We start from the raw sequence: 22,110 nt of genomic DNA on the forward strand, positions 1-22,110 counted from the left end.
AGGGCGCCATTTGTCATGAAACGCAGAGGTCTATTCATTGGGCTTCACCAAACTTTCTCTTCTCACTTGGAATTCCTGTAGTGTGGTAATGTGTGTCAAAGTAGGTGAAACGAAACGTGAATAAAAAAGACGTTGATTTTGCCTCCCCTTAGATTATTTCTACAAATTGCGGAATTGTAGCAAATTCACCCACTCATTCAAATGTTGCGATTTGTCATTATGATACGATTTTATTGAAAATCACACGTGCTCATACAGTACGAAGGTCCCATCACGAATTGAGCTCACCCCCAACAATCCCAAATCGAAAGTGTGCTAAAAAAGCACACAAAAAAGGAGGTATGGTGACGCATGCGCAGTGGCCGTCCGTTTTTCTTTTTGGTGTGGAATCATGCTGGTTACGTCACAGGCTCGTCCACGGTGCTCGGAGCTGCACATTTAGCATCCACTCACGCGCTTGCACGTTCGAGGAGACACTTTGGACGAACGCGGCTATCATTTGGGCATTTTGTGATTGCCCGTCATTTGATTTGCGGAATCCTGTGTGGGGAGCCGGTGTTCTCGCGTGTGCGTGCGCGGGAGCGAGCTTGTGGAGGTGGTGCTGGCATGCATGGTGGTGAGTGTGTGCTAAGAGGGGCCAGCCACACCGTGTGCATGATGTTTGAAAGCTGAGCGCCCCTTCCAGTATCTTACATGACAGTACTGCTGCAGCGCAGCGCCTCGTCTAACTTGAGCTGAGCTTCACTCAGCGGCTTTTCCATTTCTTCCTCGCCCGAAGAAGAAAAAGAGGGAGGCGTGCTGGACTGAGGGTGCAAGCGAACCATTCCCACCCGGATGATATCGGAGCTGGAGCTCGGATGAGGTGCTCGATCGGACTACTTTGGGTTTAGACATCCGGGCAAAGTACCACGCCAGCCACCGCTGCTGCTTTCCCCGATAGCAGTGAGGGCTTAGTCAGGAGATGGCGATGAGCTGGCTCTATTTGGGATTTCTCCTCAGCTTGGGGGTCATCGCTCCGAGCCGCGCAGCCGAAGGTAAGACGCCTGTTGGCTGCTTCAGCACTGTCATACCCCAAAGAAAGGGGGACCACTTGATTTTGTGCACAAAAGGCCCGTGCACGGACACACAAAGCGGCTTCAGACACACCGCAGCAGCTTCATCTAATGCTCCCTATACCTTCCATCGATTCAAAGTGGCGCACCGATGCCGAGACGTGATTTGATTCAAGGGGGCCTGCCTTTTTGGGGGGATTTGCAAAATGAAGACAGACGCGGCTTTGCGGCATTGACGTAAAATCAGCGTTATTGTGGCGGTTTCTTCCTCCTTTCAATGTCTGCGTTTTTATGAATCATGTCCCAATACCTGACGTGGAAGGTTGCTGACTGCACGGTTTGCCCTCAAATAATGAGCTTGCATCCTCCTTGACTCGACTAACGACATTTTAACAGCATCGACCTGTTGAGGCTTGGAGGGAGGCTCATAAATTCATCTCACAATGAGCAAAGGGAGAGTTGAAGAGCCGAGTGCACGACATGTTGCATACTTGTGTTCTCACGTTGTCCCCATGCGTGTTTGTGTGTTGTAACTTGTTAGATAGGATCTACGTAAGCAAAATGCTTGGAGAGGGTGAAAGCCATAGCAGGGCTTTCAAAAAGTCCCAAAGCTCCTCCCTTCTCCTCCATCGCAAGCGTGGAACATCTGGGTACAGGGAGACCATTAATCCAACGTAGATGGGATCGCCTCGAGGGGGAGGGAGGGAGGAACCGGCTGAAAAGTGAAATAAACCTCAGCCGGATGAATTTGGTGAAACGGACATATGGTTACGTCACAGCCTGGAAGTTCTTCTATATTTGTTCTCTGGGTCAACTTAAGATGGAGCAGGTTTGATCTGAATTTGAAATAGTGCCCAGAGTCCAAATAATAAGCGAAAGAGGGGGCTGTATTTTATGAATGACGGGGGATTAGCGAGGGGAAGGTGAAAAAGTCAAGGCGCTTTAGTGCTGAACAGACGGCTCTTGCTTTTACTCGAGGCGCTCGTAAAAGTCTTGCCTTCACAAATGCTCAAAGCTGCAGCAAGTCAAGCAGCGGACTGACTGACAGACAGAATAAAATGCCTGTCTCCTCTTGTGAAGTTGAAAGTTAGCAAAATTGGAAAGTTGCTCTGGAAATTGAGGGCAAGCTGACGCCAATGAAGTGGAAAATAACAAATATTTTGTCAGGTTCCTTTTTGTAACAATGACCAAAGGGTCAGAAATGGAATTCTTCCCAAATTCCTCAGTTGAACTTTTTGGTGTCGTCAGATAAAGATCCACGGAATGTACAAAAAAAATCAACACGCCGGGAAGGATCTATTTCCTCGTAGAATAATCGTCACACAAATTGCCCTTGTCTCCTCTGTGTTTGTTTGTGAAACTTTGGACTGACTTCAGACTTTGCTCTGTTTGCCCAAACCTTTTGGTTGCACCTGACCTCACCTTTTCCTCTCAAACTGACACTGCAAACATCTGCCAGCCCTCAGATAATACCAGCGAGAGCCGCGGCGGTTCATTGAGTAACTTTGAATGATGGCAACAAACGATTGACGCACAAGTCTCGGGGATGATTTTCACACACGGGCTAGTCTGTGCAGGAATTAGTTGGCTATCTCAGTCGGCCATCGCGGCTCTGCTTGATAAAACCGCTGAGCTGTGATTGGTTGTGAGCTGACAACTGTGATGAGCCAGTGTCAAAATGGCCGCCCCCTGAGATGAATAACAACTGGTGGATTTTTCCTGTTTCATTCATATTCTACAAAGCAAACAATAATCAGAAGCTGGGCTGCGTAGAACATATTTTTACAAAGACAATTGTTGGCTTGACTTCCCATTTAAAAGGCGGAGAATCGCCAACGTTGGACATCCTTTTACATGTGAAGCACCAGAGCACATCTCCATGTTAGCTAACTAGCTGCTAACGCTCACTAGTCAGGCCGAGGAGCTCAACAGAGGAATTGATAGAATGCGACAAATATTGAATAGCTGCCGCCCGTGAAGATTGTCGCGTTGGTTAATAATTAGCTCGCTGGATCAGCGTGATGCGGTTGCAAAGCCCGCAGGGATTTTTGACAATGGAAAAGCTTTACGATGCAATTTGTCAACGTCGTCGCTACCTTCTCGGTGGCCACCTTTGCCTTTTTTGGCTGTGTTCCATTGTGTAAAAGGAGAATTGCTCCAGACAACGGTTGGTTGTTTCTACTCCTTGGAAAGTCCCATTAGCATCTTGTGTGGACTCGCCATCTCATGATAATCTGTATTTTTCGTAAGGATAGACGTTCGAACAAAGTGCAAGAGCAGCAGTGAAGACGAGATGACGACAAGAACCAGCAATGTTTTCATTGAAGTTCCTCCAGTCCATTCTGAGGTCCAATCAAGCTGGAGCTGTCTTTGCTCTCCAAACGTTACTCTTCATCGTCCCTTCTTTTCAGCTGCTACGCATATTGCTTCTCTCTAAGTTGACTTTGGTATTCCTTAATACATCCCAAAGGCCTCGACATGTGAATTATTCATGCGGCACAAAAATTCAGGACTAACAACTTCCATCTGCCCTGGTTCTCCTGGTGTTGTTCCTCATCATGCAAATGGTTTGCCTGTGGGATGCAGCGCTTTCACTTTTGACCTTCCAATCGACATATCAAGCAAATTCATCAAAACACACGTTTCTTCCCTTCCTTCTTTGAAGTGCAGCGTCAGCAACTTTCAAGTCGAAAAATTGCGCTGCTTGCTTGTTACTTTAGGTTTCCTTTTGCAACAAAGTCCACTCGGGCAGCCAAACGTAAACAATCCCAAAACGGGCTTGACTCAAATCCATCGGCCAACATGGATGATGCTTCTTCCTTCGTGCGCACCATTTTCAAGGAGCGTCAAAAACATCCGTCCACTTCGGCTGGCAGCAAATTCAATATTTTGACAGCTGTTTATTATTTTTTAATGTATTCTATTTATTCATTTTATTTATTAATATTAATCTAATAATATCAAAAAATAAATACACACAATAATAAATACAATTTTATTTTTAAATTAATAAATTAGTTTTGTGTGACTTGTCATATACGTACATACCTCCAGACCGGTAGTACCTGATAAAAATAAATAAAAAATTGCACTTAGGCACCCAAAACATAAATATTAAAATATTTAAAAATATTAATATAAAAATATAAAAAAATAGACATAATAATAAATACAATTTTATTTTTAAATTAATAAATGCATGACAAGTTCCAATGTACAAACGCGTATTTGTGGTACCGAAGCTTCAAATGGGTCTGAGGAGACCGGAAATTGTTTTCTTTTTATGTTTGTATGTTGCTTGCATACCCTTGTCATTTGGGGGTCACTTTTCCTCGGACTCGACTCGTTCAATATGTCATCCTGAGCTAGGCTTTTCCAAAATTCGCTAGCACCCTGGCAAATTTAGCAAAAAAAAAAAAAAGAGTGACTTGCTAGATGAATCAACAAATCACATCTTGGTATGAAATATTCTCGTGGCTTTTAGAAGCCAGTTTTCGCCCCTCCTCAGCCAGCCCCCCCCAAATCAAATTCGACTTAAAGGTTCTCTCCTACGTCCAAATGTCAGGCTGCATTAGAAAGCGCAATGCTTTATTTCCCGTTTCATGGAGACCAAAGCTTAGTCAGATTGCGAGAGGACGCCGAGGCCGACGCTTTCGCTCATTTGTGCTCGGGGGTTGGAGTCCGGCCATGGCTGGCAAAGCTCCCTCCCTCCCTCCCTCCGTCTTAAACAGCTCTCTTCCTGCCAAGCACGTAGGTGAGGCGAGTCATCCAGGGCGAAAGAGGGCTCGAGAATCACAATGCAACCTTTGCGCTGCTGTCAAGCGGCTAGCCGAAAAGACAAGAAACACGAAATGGTTTGCTCGGCTTGGACGGGCGTTGCTAATCTAAATCTATCCAGTCAAATGTCACACAAGATTGTTTGGAGCACATCTACTAGAAAGAAGCGCTTATACTGTTTGCTCAAACGACAAAACAATGAAAACCAGAGTGCAAAATGGCTTAAGACAGCAAACTAAAGAGTCCAATTTTGTTTTTTTTTCCTCAGCTCCCAAAGCCGAGGAGCAAACCAGGACGTGCAGTCCCAAGCAATTTGTGTGTAAAGACCAGATGACCTGCATCTCCAAAGGTTGGCGCTGCGACGGGGAGAAGGACTGTCCAGATGGCTCCGACGAGTCGCCCGACATCTGTGAGTCTGCATTTTCTGACCGCACGTCAAAAGACACGCCATTTGATGTCGTCTCATTTTCTGGGTGCTTTGAGTGCTGTGAACCCAGGAAGGCCGCAGTGTCAAATTATGTTTTGTTCGGGGACGGGTCTGCTCTTGTCTGGCTCGCAGTCGACCGTCGCAGTCTCCGTAGATGGTCCCACCTTCTTTTGGGGCCCGTGGGCTTTTATTGTAGAGTCAGGGTGTGCCACAAGGCCGACTGTCGCGCCGCAAGAGCTTCCTCGCTTTTATGTCCAGACAGGAAGATGACAGGCGGCTCCAAGGTTCTTGTTTTCTTGCCATCGAAGGGGACTATTCAATCTATTTTCATTGTACAGAAAATGCACTTGCTACATGACGTCATGAAATGGGGGAAAGAAATATGATTGATTGATGATGGAGATGTTTCCTTCTGGTTGTCATTTTGAAGCACATTGAGATAGCAAGTCCATGATGCATGTTTGCTGCAAGATGACATCGGGACGGGGCGGAGAGATTTTCATGCCTCAAAGATTCGTGTCTTCAGGTCTATGGGATTTGATTGACAGTTGATAGTTGAGTGGAGCCGCTTACAGCTGATTTAGTTGACAGGAGAGCTTGATATTTTTCTTTTTTTTCTTTGAGGTCTCATGTTATAAGCTAGCTTTATTTTTTTATTTTTTTTTTATTTTTAAATATTTATTTATTTATTTTGGGCCTCATGTTATAAACTTGCCCACTCGATTTTATTTATTTATTTACGAGGCCTCACGTTATAAATTTGCCATCTTGAAGTGTTAAAATTCCATTTTAAAGTCATTCACAGAATCAAAGTTGTATGTTGTCCAAACATGAATGTCTTCGACCAATTATTCTTTAAAAAAAATAAATAAAATAGCTCGGCTGCGGGTAAGCGAATGCTTGTGAATGAATTGAGACTGAGGCGCTGACAGACAGCAGTGGTGTTCTTCATCTCAAAATAGCAGCGTTGCGCTCAGTTAGCCACGCGCTCCATTCGGCTGTCCGTTGATGCGCTTCTCTCGTCCTCCGAGATCGTTCAAGACGTCTTACTGAAACCCAAGCGCTTTTCCTTCTCGGCGAGTGAGCTTGGTTAGCTTTAACGCAGTTGCTCAGATGATCAGGAAACAAAAAGCACTCTGAGCTTGCATGACCTCCGGAGATCCGAGTTTGGAGGAAAAGATGATTTCAACTCCTGCTGTGACTCAGAGGAATGGAAAAGCAGCCGGGTTGGCTTTTGCCACTTGCAGTCTGAAAGTGCCAATCGCTCCATTCCTCCGAACTGGCTTCTTATTGCCCTTGTAAAGATAATTTTTGTTATCTATTTGGGTCAGGAGTAATTTAATGCGGATGCAATAACAAGAATCGAAAGGACTGGCCTTCTCTTAAACCTCTTCTACTTTATATCAAAACCCCCTTTTAACCTCCATTTTGTGTGTTACTGGTAATTACCGCTCACTAAGTCGGTAATTTTGTTATCCTACAAAGGTCATTCGAAACGCAGTCGATCCCTTTTGTTAAAATTCAATATGCTGCGTCAGAGTTTTTTTTTTTCTTTTTCAAACTTCTTTTGTGTCCTTTTCAATCAAACAAAAGACAGCGGCTGCACCTCATTACGATTCTATAATTGCTCAAAGCGCATTCATTGCGGTGGAGCCGGCAACCGGGAACAGATGTTTGAGGAAGCCTTAGCATGTCAGAAGAAGGAACCCTTTCCCACATCAAAAAGTTGCGGGCGTCTCCGTTGGACTGCCAACAAGCTGCCACTCCAGGCCATTTCTGATGGAAGTTTGACCTGAATAAATTGGGCGGGGTGTATCGAAATGACCATTTTCCCCACGTGGTCCTTTTATTCCATTTTCCTGGGGCTGAACTCGGAGGAAGGTTTGACGGACGGACAACGTTATCATTGCCGCGCAGCTGCAGCCCACACGCGGTTGCTTATCTGCGCCTTTCCGGGACCACCGAGCCAGCGGCGGGCTCGGGAAGGAGCCGTGTGGAGAGAGAGAGTGATTCCACAGAAAAAGGAAAATGAGCAGATTAGCTTGTAGGCCGAGAGCGAGAACGGAGACGCCATTATGTGCTTTTCAAGCGCTTTTTGTAGTGGGACGCCTTTTATAGTAGAGGGGGGGGAGCTCATTTTACAACCTGTAATCAGTCATGTAACTGTAGGCTCAGGGGGGGGCGGTGACACGCTGCCCCCATAGAGGAGAGGAAGGAGCAAAGCCCTGCAAATGGGGCTCGCTCGCCCATCCCGAGTCATCTTCAGCGAGCTATCAACACAAAGAGGGAGGGCGGGCGAGCGAGCGAGCGCACAGGACTTTCTCACGCCACTCTGGCACCACTGTCTCCAATTGTTGTCGATGTGGCCCACTTGAGTGTTCTGTCCTCGGTTGCGTCACGAGCGTCAAAGTAGAGAGGCAGGAATAAAAAGTACACCTTTATGCCCAAGATGAATATATGTTGCTTCAGAGGTCGAGCTGTTGGGCAGCAAATGCAATTTGGTAAGGAGACTTGCGCAATAGCGCTTTCAATAACGTGGAGGATATCCTGTAATCTCCAATTTATGAAGGAAGATTGAGGCTGGGCTTTTTTTTAAAAATGGAAATCATCATTATGTGTCTTTATTGCGCACTCAAATCCTTCAAACAACTTGAATTGCACTACTGGGGGCTTCATATGAGTCCACAGGCATTTTATTCCTATTTAAGTCAAGAAGAACTTTTGGATAGGAAATTGCAGTATTAAAAGAAGCCACCAGCAAGATTTGAACGCAGCCTCCCTTCGCTAATCCCGCCCCTTTTGCGTCTCTGACCAAAGCCGCACCATTTATTTATTTATTTATTTATTTGCGCCACCCCCTTTGCGTCTCTGACCATAGCTGCACCATTTATTTATTTATATATTTTTTTAATTTGATTTGTGTCTGACTATTTATTTATTTGTGTCAGCATTTATTTATTTATTATTTATTTGTTTGTTTGTTTGTGTCTGACTTTATTTATTTATTTGTGTCAGCATTTATTTATTTCTCTATCATTTATTTATTTATTTCTGTCCATTTATTTGTGTCCATTTATTTGTATCCATTTATTTATTTATTTATTTAAGTCTGTATTTATTTATATATTTAAGTCTGTATTTATTAATTCATTCATTGATTCATTTATTGCCTCAATCTTTCATGGGCCTCACACCACCGACAACTTCCTACACTGTAACAGAGCGCACAAGCGTCTTTCATTTATTTATTTTTTTTGTCTCCCCGCCACTGCGAGAGGCGCTCCGTGTTCCCATTCAGCATTTTGCTTGATCTTGCCCAACCCATAGAATTTGTCACTCTGTGACAATCAAGGCAGGAAAAAAAAAAAAAAATCTATTTCCAGTTTTTATATTTGTCTGTAGTCAGCAGATGAACACAGACCGGGTTCACTAACCGGTACCGGTAGTTTGTGACAAAAAAGTAGCGTCTTGTGAAAAGCACCACTTTGATGCAAATATGTTTTGCAAATAGAAGACAAACAAGACTGGAAATAAAAATTTCATTGAGTTACTACTACACAGCGATGGAATGCGCCGTGAGCTGCGGTGAGTTCCTGTTAGGAAAGTTCACGTGGACTTAGTCATTTATTGAATGTAAATCGGGCAGGCTTAAAGGCTCAGGCAGCGAGGTGGGAGAGCTGCACATGTACACAAACAACCATTGTTTTTGAATGTGGCACTTTTTGGTCTCCGCTGCTCCACCATGGAAGCTGGGGGGGGGGTCGGGGGCGGTCTATTATTGCCACAGATAACAAATGATGTCCCTGACAAAAGTATCCGATGAACTGTTTTTCCAAACTTCATCACCAGCACAACTGCTGCTGCAGAAGTCTTTTTCTGCAGGGGGTGAACTTGCACCTTGAGTGTTTTGGTAAAATGGGTCAGCCAGCAGATGTTGGAAAGGGAGAGCGACGAGGGAGGAAAAGGAGGCGCAGGAAGGATGAAAAAGATTCAAAGCAAATTGTTTGGCCTGAGAAATGGACACAAGTGTGGGAGAAACGGAATCAAAATGTTGTCATTTGTTGTTGGGGCACGTATGTTTGACTTTTGTGTTTGGACTGGAAACACCTTGGACTTCCCTGGTAGAAAATGGCTGCTCCGTCCAAACAATAAAATACTTCTTTCTCCAATCTAATCTTGCTTTTGTTTTGCAGGCTTGCACAACCGAGTGAGCAAGTGTCCCGTCAATGAGCACGGCTGCTTGGAGGTTGACGTTTGCCTCCACATGAGCAAACTGTGCGACGGAGTCCCCGACTGCTCCGACGGATGGGACGAGGGCCCTCACTGCAGAGGTGAGCATGCTCGGAAGAAAAAACTTCCCTTACCCTCCTGCTTTGATTGCTTCTTATTTCTGGTTGGTGTGGAGGCGGGGTCATTCATTTATCTGTTGAGCAGGGGTGTCAGGTTTTGTCGTTCAAATATTTCAAAAAGACGACTGGTAATAAAAATTGCCAGCAATATCTATTTTTTTTTAAGTGAAGACAATTTTTCATTTTAGTAATTTGTCTTTGCGGGCCACATAAAATGATGTGGCCGGCCACATCTGGCCCCCGGGCCTCGGGTTTGACACAATGATTGATGAGCATTGAGGCAACTGGAAAAATCCCCTCCATTAATTACAGACAGGAGACAAATGGGCGCTGGAACACATTGGGTCCATATTGTCTTGCAATTTTGAGGTCACGTTTGAATGAACAAAGAAGTTGAGCGTAATAAAAACATCTCAACACTTGACTTGGAGAGCAAAGTCGGAGTCGGTGAAGTCCATCAAAGATTCAAAGGGGACAATAGTGGGAGCTTTTTTTGTTGCGGCTGATATCCCACTTTTGTTTCAAAATCTTCGGAATCTTGTGGAGATGATTGTCAGCCAATCACAGCTCAACGCAAGCGATATACACTCATGCTTGTAATGCATGCAGTCACCTAAACATGCACTCACACGGTCACATTCTTGCAAATACACACCCAAACACACCCATTGCCCCCCCCCCCACACCACCCCCCAACACACACACAGCAGCAGTGTGTCCAGAACCCATTTGAGGAAAAGTTCTGGTCCTTCACAAGCATCCTTGTGTTTGCTTGTACAAACTGGCGTCTTGTGCTAGCTAGCGTACGGCGGCGCTGATGTCTGAAAGCGCACTTTGTCACTCGCCGCATGTTGACAGCGGCGGCCAAAGAGGCAACTCCGATCTCGTACGTAGTTTGGATTGGCATTGTCATCTTTTTTGGAAATGGGAAGGATATTCAAGTTTCACACATTTGCTCATTTGGCGAGTGAGTGATTCATCGACAATAAATTGTCCAATTAATTGTTTCCTGACATTCTTTCACAAAAAAATTGTCCAAATCTTAATTTCCGGCTGTCAAATATAATATAATGTGTGAAAAGCTGACTGATTTGTTGATTGTGTTGAATCAAAGTTGGCAAAACATCATTCATGTTTCTTGTGTGATATTGCTTACATGTTTTTATTTTTATTTTTTTTCAATCCTGAATTTTAACAAAGTATTCCAACGATGATTGGTTGATAAACAGTAATTAAAGAACAATATTTTAGATTGGCTCAGTAAAAGTAGGCCAAATTTGATATAAATCAAATCCAATATTATGATTTTTTTTTTTAAACTTTCTTCCAGGTGATACTGAATAAAAATACCCGATCGTGCCCTTGGGCAGTTATCTTTTTTTTTTTTTTTGTCACTTAAGGCTTGCTTTTGTGCGTCAAGTGTCATTTTGAGGGTAATGGGGCCTCTGCAGGGGGTCAAAGGTCTTGTTCCTCAGAAGTGACTGATTTATGGTAAAAGAGAAAATGGGGTCACGACAGTTTGTCGTCCTGTGAGCTTTCTCCTCGTTGCTTCTTATTCTCCGCCAATTGTTTATGCATGCAGTGAATTGTCTTTGTCCTTCATGTCTGAGTAAGTGTGGAAGGAGAGAGCGAGAGATTTGACGCAGCCTGTGGAAAGGCCACACGTTCATCTTTATTCATGAGCGGCTCTTGACCTGAATGCTTTTATGGCTGCAGTTAGCATGACAAGACCTGTTATGTCTTTAGCTGCCATCGCTATTTGTGTGTGTTGAACTCAGTGGACGGCTCCACCAAATGTTGCTTGCCTTTGTTTGTGTTTAAAGTCTAAAAGTGGATGTCTGGGGAAGCACGTTGCCACTGTTTGGAGTTCTCAAAACATTGTTTGCTTATTACTCAAGCTGCCTCTCCGACTCTATTTGTCAGTCTCTTGTGATTCTGCGGCCGCAAAGTCCAGCAAAATGGGCTCTGGATGGGATAAGCCTCCCATTTCAACACCACCCAGTATGGACGGAACCTGAACGCATCTCGTTCTCCCCGAGAGTGCTTCGTAGAATTCAGCTCATTTTTCTACAAATCTTGAGGCATACAAAAGAAAGAAAGAAAGAAAGAAAGAAAGAAAGAAAGAAAGACACAGAGAGACACAGAGAGACAGAGAGAGCTAGCTAGATATATAGCCAGCTTGATAGCTAGCTAGCTAGCTAGCTAGCACTCTCCTCTCCGAGAGTGCCTCGTAGAATTCTGCTCAGCTTTCCACAAATCTTGAGGTATCCGAAAGAAAGAAAGAAAGAAAGAAAGAAAGAAAGAAAGAAAGAAAGAAAGAAAGAAAGAAAGAAAGAAAGAAAGAAAGAAAGAAAGAAAGAAAGAAAGAAAGAAAGAAAGAAAGAAAGAGACAGAGAGCTAGCTAGCTAGCTAGAATCTGCTAGATAGATAGATAGATAGGTAGGTAGGTAGGTAGATAGGTAGGTAGGTAGGTAGGTAGGTAGATGGATAGATGGATAGATGGATAGATGGATGGATAGATGGATGGATAAATGGATGGATAGATGGATGGATGGATGGATGGATGGATGGATGGATGGATGGATGGATTGATGGATGGATAGTGCCTTGTGGGCCGGTATATTATAAGGTGTTGCAATGCTTGCGTGTCATGTCACAGTGTTGGGAAAGCTGCAGCGGGTAGAGGACACGTCCAGACTTGTTTCCAGACGGTGAAGGTACAAAGGTAGGAATGTCCTGGGAAGAAGCCAAGGTCACACGCCGGAGTTGCCACTGCAGGGAAATGAAACAACTTTTTCAACAATATTGAGTCTGAATTTCAAATTCTTATTTGTTTCGCTTTGCTTCCAATGCTAATGCTAACACATCTCGCTGGGCTTTTCTGTTAAGCTAAGGCATGTCCAGTTTATTTTCTGTCACGGCATTACGCAGAAAAGTTTCCATGTGGAACAAACACCGAGCTGAGTGGATTTGTGTATATTTGCGAGAAGAAATAGCGCTGACGTTTCCAAAACACCAGAAACATGCTGGTTGCTCTTCAGACCAACTCGAGGCATCAACAACAGTCAAGTCGACCAAAATAAATGACACAAAGTTGGACTGGACTCTGTGAATAATGTCAGCATGACTGTGTTTGCTGCCATCTGCAATAGATGTCCTCACTTTATGGTCGGTGCCAGATTGACTCCATATTTCTGGTTCCATGCCCTTTGGCGCTGCGGATTTACACCATCGACATTGTTTCTTTGTGTTGTTTTGTTATTCTGTTTAGTTGGTAAAAAAAATGGTCTGCTTTTGTTATCCGTATTTGGAAGAGTCAGTCGAAAGGATCAACAGAATTGGCGTGCTTCTTTGGAACGGATGGCCTCCTCCTCCTCTCTTTGTGTGTGTGTGATGTTTACTTGGTTCATTAAGCTCGGCTCAAACGTCTCAAATACTGCTCTTCATCAATCGTTTTCCTCCATTGACCTTCTTCTTATTACCGATTGATGGAGGTAAAAGTATCCAGGTCTTCTTGACTATTTCACGGGCTGTCAAAAAGGCCATTTGCAATATTTGAATGAGATGTGGTCACACTTGGCCATAGAAGCAGGTGAACCAAAACGGGGGTGAACACTGCGGCGGCAACTTCTTTGTGGGTGTCCATTTGCCATGGGGCCTTTCACGCCGTGAGACCTGCTGAATGGATTGGATATGGGGGCCACACAGTTTGCCGGGGGACTCTTCCTTTCACTGGGCTCGCAACAAAAGACCCATTGTGGCTTTACGTAAGCAAAGAACTGCAGCAAAAGAGCCCAGGAAGATTTGGATTCTCATGCAGGTGCATAATCCACATCGATGTTCCTTCGGTGGTGATTTGGGAAAATCTTGCGCCAGCCTAAACTTTGACCTTTCATATCTGCATCATTCGAATTGATAGATTTTTTTTTTTTTAAGTTCACTTCTGGAAAGGAAAATGAAATTGGTTTTCTTTTAATTATCTATGGGTATAGTACCGGTTTTTTCCGTGTATAATGCGCAAAATTTAACTAATTTATTGTCCTAAAATCTGGGGTGCGCATTATACATGGGTACAATTTAAAAAAAAAAAAAAAAAAAATTTTTTTTTTTTTTTTTTTTTTAAGAAAATCATGGTCCAACAACAGGACTGACCGACAAAGTCGTGGAACAAAAAGACATTACCAAAGACAGGAACAGAAACCAAACAGACATCATGACAGTAACACATGCAATGATCCGACGGTGAGCGAGGGGCAGACAGGACTTAAATACAAAACACGTTACATTGACTGAGGTGACACAGGAAGGGAGGGGCGACAATTTAATTAAAAAAAATAAAATAAAAAAATCGGGTGCGTATTATACATGGGTACAGGCTTTTTTCCAGCATCAACATGCCATTTTTAGGGTGCGTATTATACACGGGGGCGCATTATACACGGAAAAAAACGGTATTTCATAAAATGGACACAAATATGAATGTTTCCCAAATGTTCCACCTTCACTTCCTCAGAGTTAATCTCACGTGATGTTTTTTGAAACGTTGGGAACACATTCAGGCGTTGGGAACGTGCTCAGCGTTTAACCAGAGTTGTGGAAAAATCAACAAGCTGGATTTCACTCAGCTCAACAAACACCCAAATTCTTAGTCCAAGTCCCGCTGTGGAAAGGAAGTATGTTTTGTCTTGATTTTATGGACCCGTTCCAATGGCCACCTGCCCGCTGGAAGTAACATAGAGTGTCCGTGGACCTCACGAGGCTTCTCTGACCTCGTGTTTGAAATCTTCTTCATCTTTTAGAGAGCGCGCCGGCCTGCGCCTCCCACGGCTGCCAGTTTCACTGCGCCGTGACTCACGACGGGCCCAAGTGTTACTGCCCCAGCGGCCATGAGGTGGCTACGGATGGCAAGACGTGTCAAGGTGGGTGGACGCCTTTGCATTTGTTCTCCAAAGTGAAACATCTTCAGAATAAATGACGCTGGACATTTTCAAATAACGTCCTGTATGTGAAAAGATTTTTCTATGTTTGTGTATTTGGGCTGATTTTTCTGTATGCGCTAGACTTCAACGAGTGCGGCGTGTACGGAACGTGCAGTCAGAGCTGCAAGAACACGGAGGGCTCCTACGTCTGCAGCTGTGTGGAGGGCTACCTGCTGCAGCCCGACAACCGCTCCTGCAAAGCCAAGAACGGTAAGAGCTGACCTTTCCCCCCTGCTCCCCCCCCTCCCCTTACGGCCGCTCTTCTCCCCTGGCAGAACCGGTGGATCGTCTTCCCGTGCTCTTGATTGCCAATCTGCAAGACATCCGCTGCACGTCGCTGAGCGGCTCCACGTCCCGCCTGCCCTCCATCGCCACCAAGCAGACCATGGCCATGGACTTTATTTACGCCGAGCAGACGGTCTGCTGGATCGACGTGGGGGAAACTCCGGCGGCCACGCGGCTGAAATGCGCCGACATCCCCGACCTCAAAAGCGTCACTAACGTCCGCACCATCAACATTTCCATCACGCTCCACCGTGAGTAGCGGCGCTGACGCAATACTCAAATTCCATTGGTGGAGACGGGCTTTGAAGGTTCTGCCGCGTGTCAGTGTGAAATATCAAAAGTACGTCGGCGGGCCTGAGCAGCCGTCGCGTTCAGTCCAGTCAGGTCACATGCACGTACTGACCCAAATACCTGTGAGTCACTGGCGCGGGACCCGGTAAAATATTACCTTTTATTTCACGGGTGTCAAACTCAAGGGTTGGGGGCCCGATACGGCCCATCGCATCATTTTTTGCGGCCGGCAAAGACAAATTGTACATCGAATTCATGTCATGACTAAAATTGTAAATTGTCGATGAGTACAATACGGTCCCCGACAAAAATGAGTTTGACACCCCGTGAGGCCCGATCCGTTGCTTCCATCGGAGCCGCCTAGAAAACAATGCCAGGAATTCTTCACCAGACTTCTCCTTCCATCATTGAAAATCTTACGAATCGAAGCGATTCATTCCGACGGCCGTCTGCTGTCCAGACGCGCCGCGCCGATAACCATTTCCATGCGTCTGCGCTCAAAAACATCAAGCGGGCAAAAGTCGGCGACGTCTTTATGGAGATGCGGTCAACATGAAGCTGTGGAGCTCGCACACAAGCTGATTTATGGGCGCCTCGGAGAGCGTGCCGGATGATGCCTCGGCTGCTCACTTTGGCCCGCAGGCAGTTTGTGCAAAAAAGTGAATGAACGAACGTCTCCAGAGAAGATGGCTTTCCGGAATTGTCGGTTGTAGTTTGCGCAATAGCGTCTGTGTAATGGCTGCCTGCTGCGGGCCTGGCTGCTTTGAGAGCGTTGGAAATGTCGTCGTTGTTCTGCTTGGCGTCATGACATCCCCCCCCTGCCCCCTTTCCTGGGTGTGTTTTCTTTTATTGGCTTGCGTGTTTTCACTTATTTTCAAGTGGAAGACAGCCCTACCTCAATGATTTCAGGATTGGAGTTGCACCAGGATTTTCAGCGCAGTCGTCATAAATTTACCCTGCACGGATGGACGGCTGCCACGCCTTAATGCCGGCCCGTTCATAGTTGTGTTCTCCTCCAGTTCAAATGTGCTGCATGATGCGGGAGGAGATTAGGCCCAGATGGTGTCTGATGCGCTTTAATTCCACTTTGACGTTCCTGTCGATGCTCGGCGGAAGATTTGGTCACACAAAGTCCAACTTTGCTCCAGTTGAGCAAAAGTGAGAGTTGGAATTTAGCTGAGGCAGCAAGTAAGGTTCCTCTATGTCGCAAGATGGGAACAGTTCTTGAGGTGGTTGTCGTAACTTCAGGTCACTCGATGTTCTTGGTGACCAACTGAGCGAGCCGTTGTTTTTTTTTTTTTGTAATCCCTCCTCGTGGGATTGAAACAAAAGTGCCGCATGGCAATAATCCAAATTCCGAGCACATTCCAGCTGGCTCAGGATTTTAAAATAGGGTAAAAATAGGAACTGTTTCGCAAGACCTAAGTCATGATGGTTGATTAACTGGAAGTGGTTTTGAAAAGTGCAAAGAGCAGCGGGAAAGTTTTGACTTGAGGAACGTTACCAATTGATTTGGATCCGAATGACGTTCATCGTGTGCGTGCGCCTTCTTCAGACGTGGAGCAGATGGCCATCGACTGGTTGACGGGAAACTTCTACTTTGTGGACGATGTGGACGACTGGGTGTTTGTCTGCAACAAGAACGGCCAGACGTGCGTGACGCTGCTGGACCAAGAGCTGTACAACCCAAAAGGCATCGCCTTGGACCCGGCCATGGGGTGCGTCACCGCTCACCCGAGATTACCCCTCGACGCTCCTGACCAAAATGCCGCCATGAGCAAACGTGCTGATCCGACATGATTTCGGAGTCATGCAAGTGTGGCTTCCTCATTTTGGTCATCCTGAAACTCCGACTCACTTCCTTTTCTTCCTCTTCTGGTTGCAGAAAGGTTTTCTTCACAGACTACGGCTCCACGCCAAGGGTGGAGCGTTGCGACATGGACGGTCAGAACCGCACAAAGCTGGTGGACAGTAAGATCGTCTTCCCCCACGGCATCACTCTGGACCTGGTCAACCGGTTGGTGTACTGGGCCGACGCCTACCTGGACTACATCGAAGTGGTGGACTATGAGGGCAAGAACAGACACAGCATCATTCAAGGTCTTCTGGTGAGCACCCAATGTTGGCACAAGCACAGATGAACAAGGACCAATGGCGTCTCCGTGCCTGAATGTTTCCACAAACGCTTCCCGGGTCAAATCCCAACCCTCCGATCTATTTGAAATAAGTCATCTTTGGTTCTGAGTCCACTGTCTATGTCACAGGTGTCAAACTCAAGGCCCGGGGGCCAGATACGGCCCGCCACATCATTTCATTTGGCCCGCGAAGACAAATTGTGCATCAAATTCGTGTGTCATTACTAGAATTGTAAATCGTCTTCACTTTTAATAATATATTTTTTTCTTTTAAATATTTGACCAATTTTTACTTGTCTGATTTGAAAACGAGTTATTTGTCAGTTTGTTTTGTAGCTTTTACTGTATACAATATGAGTTGCTCATACCGTATTTTCTGGGCTATAAGGCGCACCTAAAAACCTAAAATTTTCTCAAAAGCCGACAGTGCGCCCTATAGTCCGGTGCGCCTTATATATGGACTAAATTCCTAAATTTAAATTGGCCCGAAGCATTATGTCATGAAATCAATCATAAGTGGCCCGCTTAAGACTATGAATCACGAATCAAAAAGACTATGGTTCATTATTTTGTGATTTGTTGCATCTGAAGTTGAAATAAAAAAGATAAAATGGAGAATGATTTGATTTGGATTAAAAATCTGACTTGATGCATTAATGGTGCGCCTTATAGTCCGGTGCGCCTTATAGTCCGGTGCGCCTTATATAAGGACAAAGTTTTAAAATGGGCCATTCATTGAAGGTGCGCCTTATAGTCCGGAAAATACGGTACATTTATTTGGGTTGACAGTCATTATGGCCCGCCGAAAGAAGCTATGACTACAATACGGCCCGCGAAAAAAATGAGTTTGACTCCCCTGGCCTATGCTGAATGCCCGGTGCGATGGCGTTTCAGATTGAGCACCTGTACGGGCTGACTGTCTTTGAGAACTACTTGTACGCCACCAACTCGGACGAAGGCAACCTCAACCCCAAGACCAGCGTGATCCGAGTCAACCGCTTCAACAACACCGACTTCCAGGTGGTGACGCGGGTGGACCGCGGCGCCGCGTTGCATGTGTACCACCAGCGGCGCCAACCTCGAGGTACCCACGTGGATAATTCGCTGGGCCCCATTGGATATCTGCAATCCTGCATTCGATTGGACATTCCGCTTTGTGTGTTGACAGTGCGTAGCCACGCGTGCGCCTTGGACCAGTTCGGGAAAGCCGGCGGTTGCTCCGATATCTGTCTGCTGGGCAACAGCCACAAGACGCGCACCTGCCGCTGCCGTTTCGGCTTCAGCCTGGGCAACGATGGCAAGTCTTGTAAAAGTAAGTGTCGGACGGACGAACTGGCGTCCAGTCGCCGTTGCGCTGACGCCGCTTCCTTCTCTAGAACCAGACCACGAGCTCTTCCTGGTGTACGGGAAGGGTCGGCCCGGCATCATCAGGGGCATGGATATGAACGCAAAAGTGCCCGACGAGTACATGATCCCCATCGAGAACCTGATGAACCCTCGAGCTTTGGATTTTCACGCCGCCAGCGAATTCATCTACTTTGCCGACGCCACCAGCTACATCATCGGGCGACAGAAGATAGACGGGACCGAGCGAGACACCATACTGAAAGACGGTGAGGAGATCCTTTGCTGCTTTTAAAGGCCTGGCCGACTAAGCCCGCATTTTTCGGGCAGGTATCCACACGGTGGAGGGGCTGGCCGTGGACTGGATGGGAGGCAATCTCTACTGGACCGACGACGGGCCGAAGAAGACCATCAGCGTGGCCAGACTGGAAAAGGCTTCTCAGACTCGCAAGACTCTGATCGAAGGCAAGATGAGCCACCCGCGTGCCATCGTGGTGGACCCCCTCAACGGGTGAGACCATTTTCTTTTAATAGCAGTTCATCTGGCTTTGAACTTTTACCCGTGACGCTTATAGACGTCAAAGATATAAACCGGGTTGGCAGTGAATGAGTTAATTTGTCAGGTGGATGTACTGGACCGACTGGGAGGAGGATCCCACTGAAAGTAACAGAGGGAAGATCAAGAAAGCCTGGATGGACGGATCCAATCATCAAGTCTTCCTGACCAGCAAGACAGTGCTGTGGCCCAACGGCCTCAGCCTGGACATTCCTCAGGGAATCTTGTACTGGGTCGACGCTTACTACGACCGGATCGAGATGGTGTACCTCAACACCACGGAACGGAAGGTTGGTACCCCCCGCCCCCATGTTCTTGTTGCAGTGTGGTCCTCCATTTGTGGTTTCTGATTGAACAGGTGGTGTACGAGGGCCAGGAGCTAAATCACGCCTTCGGCTTGTGCCATTATAAACAATTCCTCTTTTGGAACGAGTATCGCGGCGGGAGCATCTACAAACTGGACCAAGCCACCAAGACGGTCACGCTGCTCCGGAACGAGAGGCCGCCCATCTTTGAGATTCGGGTGTACGACGCTCACCAGCAGCAAGGTACCTCACCGTTCCCGACTCGGCGTTGTGATCATGGCTAACGTCTCTTGTTTCTGGGAAAGGTACCAATCTGTGCCGAACCATGAACGGGGGATGCGGCAGCCTGTGCCTGGCCATCCCCAACGGCCGGTCCTGCGGCTGCGCCGATGAGCAAATCCTGGATGTGGATAACGTCACCTGCAAAGGTGAGATCCGAGGCCTTGTTCTGCTCTCACAGCCTTAGCGAGAAGGTTTTGTTGGAGGTTTTTTTTTTTTGTGTGCAACATCTCAATGTGGATCTTATTGGAAAATGAATCACGCAGCAGGGGGCGGAATGTCCACTTTGCTTCGCGCCCACAAACTACCCAAGATAGTTTTTCCGGATAGTTGCCAGATGTGTGGGAGGGCATCCTGGGAAAAAAAAAGTGGGCAGCGGGCTATTGTGTGAACGGTTGTGGCCGACCCGCAGGCAACCCCTCCTACGTGCCCCCGCCGCAGTGCCAGCCCGGAGAGTTTGCCTGCAACAACAACCGCTGCATCCAAGAGCGCTGGAAATGCGACGGCGACAACGATTGTCTGGACAACAGCGACGAGGCCCCCGAGCTTTGCCGTGAGTCTTTCCGGCCCTCCGCCGCCGTTACCCGGCAACGCGGGAAGAAGCACAATTTTTCACTTTGCTAAAAACGAACGAGCACCTGTTTTTGGAGATCAAGTTGGGCACAAAGAGTTGAAACATTGAAGCGTGCGCCCTCGAAAAAGTTTGTCCGTCAAGGTCGCGCTGCCTTTTTGGAAAGGTCGCCCGAAAGATCTTTTGTTGTTTTTACTGACGGCGCTCGTGATGTCTCCCACAAGACCAACACACGTGTCCGACGGACCGCTTTAAGTGTCAGAATAACCGCTGCATCCCTACGCGATGGCTGTGCGACGGCGACAACGACTGCGGCAACAACGAGGACGAATCCAACACCACGTGTTCCGGTATGTGTGCCGGCGTGTTCCACTCACGACAAAATGACAGCACTTGTTGCTCATGAGTCGGGGCTCTGTTGCTGAAATGCGTTTTCCACTTTGCAGCCCGTACGTGCCCTCCAAATCAGTACCCATGCGCCAGCGGCCGTTGCATCCCCGTCTCCTGGACGTGCGACCTGGACAACGACTGCGGGGACCGCTCGGACGAGCCCGACTCATGCGGTGCGCTTCGCCGGCGTGCCCTCGCCTTCGCTGGGTTTGACCCCGCCCCTCTCTCTCTTTTCCGCAGCCTATCCCACGTGCTTCCCGCTCACCCAGTTCACCTGCGCCAACGGTCGCTGCATCAACATCAACTGGCGCTGCGACAACGGTGAGCAACGAGCCGAGCCGACTCGACGACGCGACAACTCGGAGCCGCTGCGTCCATCGAGCCTGGCCGCCGTCCGTCTCTCGTGTGTCCAGACAACGACTGCGGCGACAATAGCGACGAGGCGGGCTGCAGTCATTCTTGCTCCAGCGTGCAGTTTAAATGCAACAGCGGGCGATGCATCCCGGAATATTGGACCTGCGACGGCGATAACGACTGCGGCGACTACAGTGACGAAACGCACGCCAACTGCACCAATCAAGGTGAAGAGCGCGCGCGTTGGTCTTCCTTTTCGAATGGGTTGGCTCAGTCGCCAGCTTTGTTTTTTGCTTTGTCAGCAAATAGGCCAAGTCGAAATCCCCCGAATCACGCCACATCGCCCTCTCACTTCCCTTTTGGCAGTTCCTCTTAGCGCTTGTGTTCTGCGCTAAAGCCTTTTGCGACAGATGTTGAGCATTTTCAGATCCGCATTTCGTTTTCATAATCCGTGCTGAATCCCAGCCAAGTGCTGTCAGAACCCAGCAAGCGGTAAACACCGCTCAGCTTGACCTGTTGGCTTGATGAGCAATCTGCCTCCTGATGTCATTAGCAGAAGCAAAAGTGCGAAAGCAGCAACCCCCCCCCCGCCCCCACCCTGGCAGATCTGGCTGTGGCCTGCTGAACGCGTGCCAAATGCTGACCTCTGTCATTGTGTGGCCGCCCCTTCTGCCTCTTGGGACATCAATCCGAGAACTGTGCGCTATTGTCGTTTGCCTTGGCAAGCCGCCGCCGCTGTCGGCTTGGGCGGTTGACCGCATCAGATCAACAAAATGACGCCCTGTGGTCACTGCTGCGATCTGCCCCATCTTAGCAAAAATGTTTTCTTCAGTCTTGTCCGTGTTTGTTTGCAGGATTGCACAAAAACGACAACACTGCTTCTGGGTAAAACAACTTTAGGCCCCGCCTCTTTTCTCGAGGCCATCCTCTATGGTTCTTTGACATCCCTTGATGCAAACTGAATGTCTTCTCTGAAATATGACGGCTGGACAGCCGCCGAAAAGCACTTGGTCGAT

The 22,110-nt window shown here is 47.0% G+C and overlaps 1 protein-coding gene across 2 annotated transcripts in view; it reads left to right on the plus strand.

Moving 5' to 3' along the window:
• The first annotated feature begins 397 nt into the window (after positions 1-397).
• Positions 398-22,110, plus strand: part of LOC133149996 (low-density lipoprotein receptor-related protein 1-like) — a 46,317-nt gene continuing 24,604 nt past the window's right edge. The window contains exons 1-20 of one of the 2 annotated variants that reach the window (XM_061272251.1): positions 398-1,034; positions 5,098-5,238; positions 9,450-9,587; positions 14,405-14,524; positions 14,666-14,794; positions 14,860-15,120; positions 16,716-16,878; positions 17,046-17,268; positions 18,190-18,379; positions 18,464-18,607; positions 18,672-18,908; positions 18,970-19,150; positions 19,263-19,485; positions 19,554-19,743; positions 19,806-19,928; positions 20,192-20,332; positions 20,575-20,700; positions 20,797-20,913; positions 20,981-21,061; positions 21,154-21,321. In XM_061272251.1, coding sequence (XP_061128235.1) covers positions 962-1,034; positions 5,098-5,238; positions 9,450-9,587; positions 14,405-14,524; positions 14,666-14,794; positions 14,860-15,120; positions 16,716-16,878; positions 17,046-17,268; positions 18,190-18,379; positions 18,464-18,607; positions 18,672-18,908; positions 18,970-19,150; positions 19,263-19,485; positions 19,554-19,743; positions 19,806-19,928; positions 20,192-20,332; positions 20,575-20,700; positions 20,797-20,913; positions 20,981-21,061; positions 21,154-21,321 — 3,169 coding nt within the window. In that variant the 5' untranslated portion in view covers positions 398-961. The remainder of the gene's footprint in view (positions 1,035-5,097; positions 5,239-9,449; positions 9,588-14,404; positions 14,525-14,665; positions 14,795-14,859; positions 15,121-16,715; positions 16,879-17,045; positions 17,269-18,189; positions 18,380-18,463; positions 18,608-18,671; positions 18,909-18,969; positions 19,151-19,262; positions 19,486-19,553; positions 19,744-19,805; positions 19,929-20,191; positions 20,333-20,574; positions 20,701-20,796; positions 20,914-20,980; positions 21,062-21,153; positions 21,322-22,110) is intronic. The other variant, XM_061272250.1, reaches the window with a different exon arrangement.

Source organism: Syngnathus typhle, linkage group LG2 (genome assembly GCF_033458585.1).
Source record: "Syngnathus typhle isolate RoL2023-S1 ecotype Sweden linkage group LG2, RoL_Styp_1.0, whole genome shotgun sequence".
Classification (NCBI taxonomy): Eukaryota; Metazoa; Chordata; class Actinopteri; order Syngnathiformes; family Syngnathidae; genus Syngnathus; species Syngnathus typhle.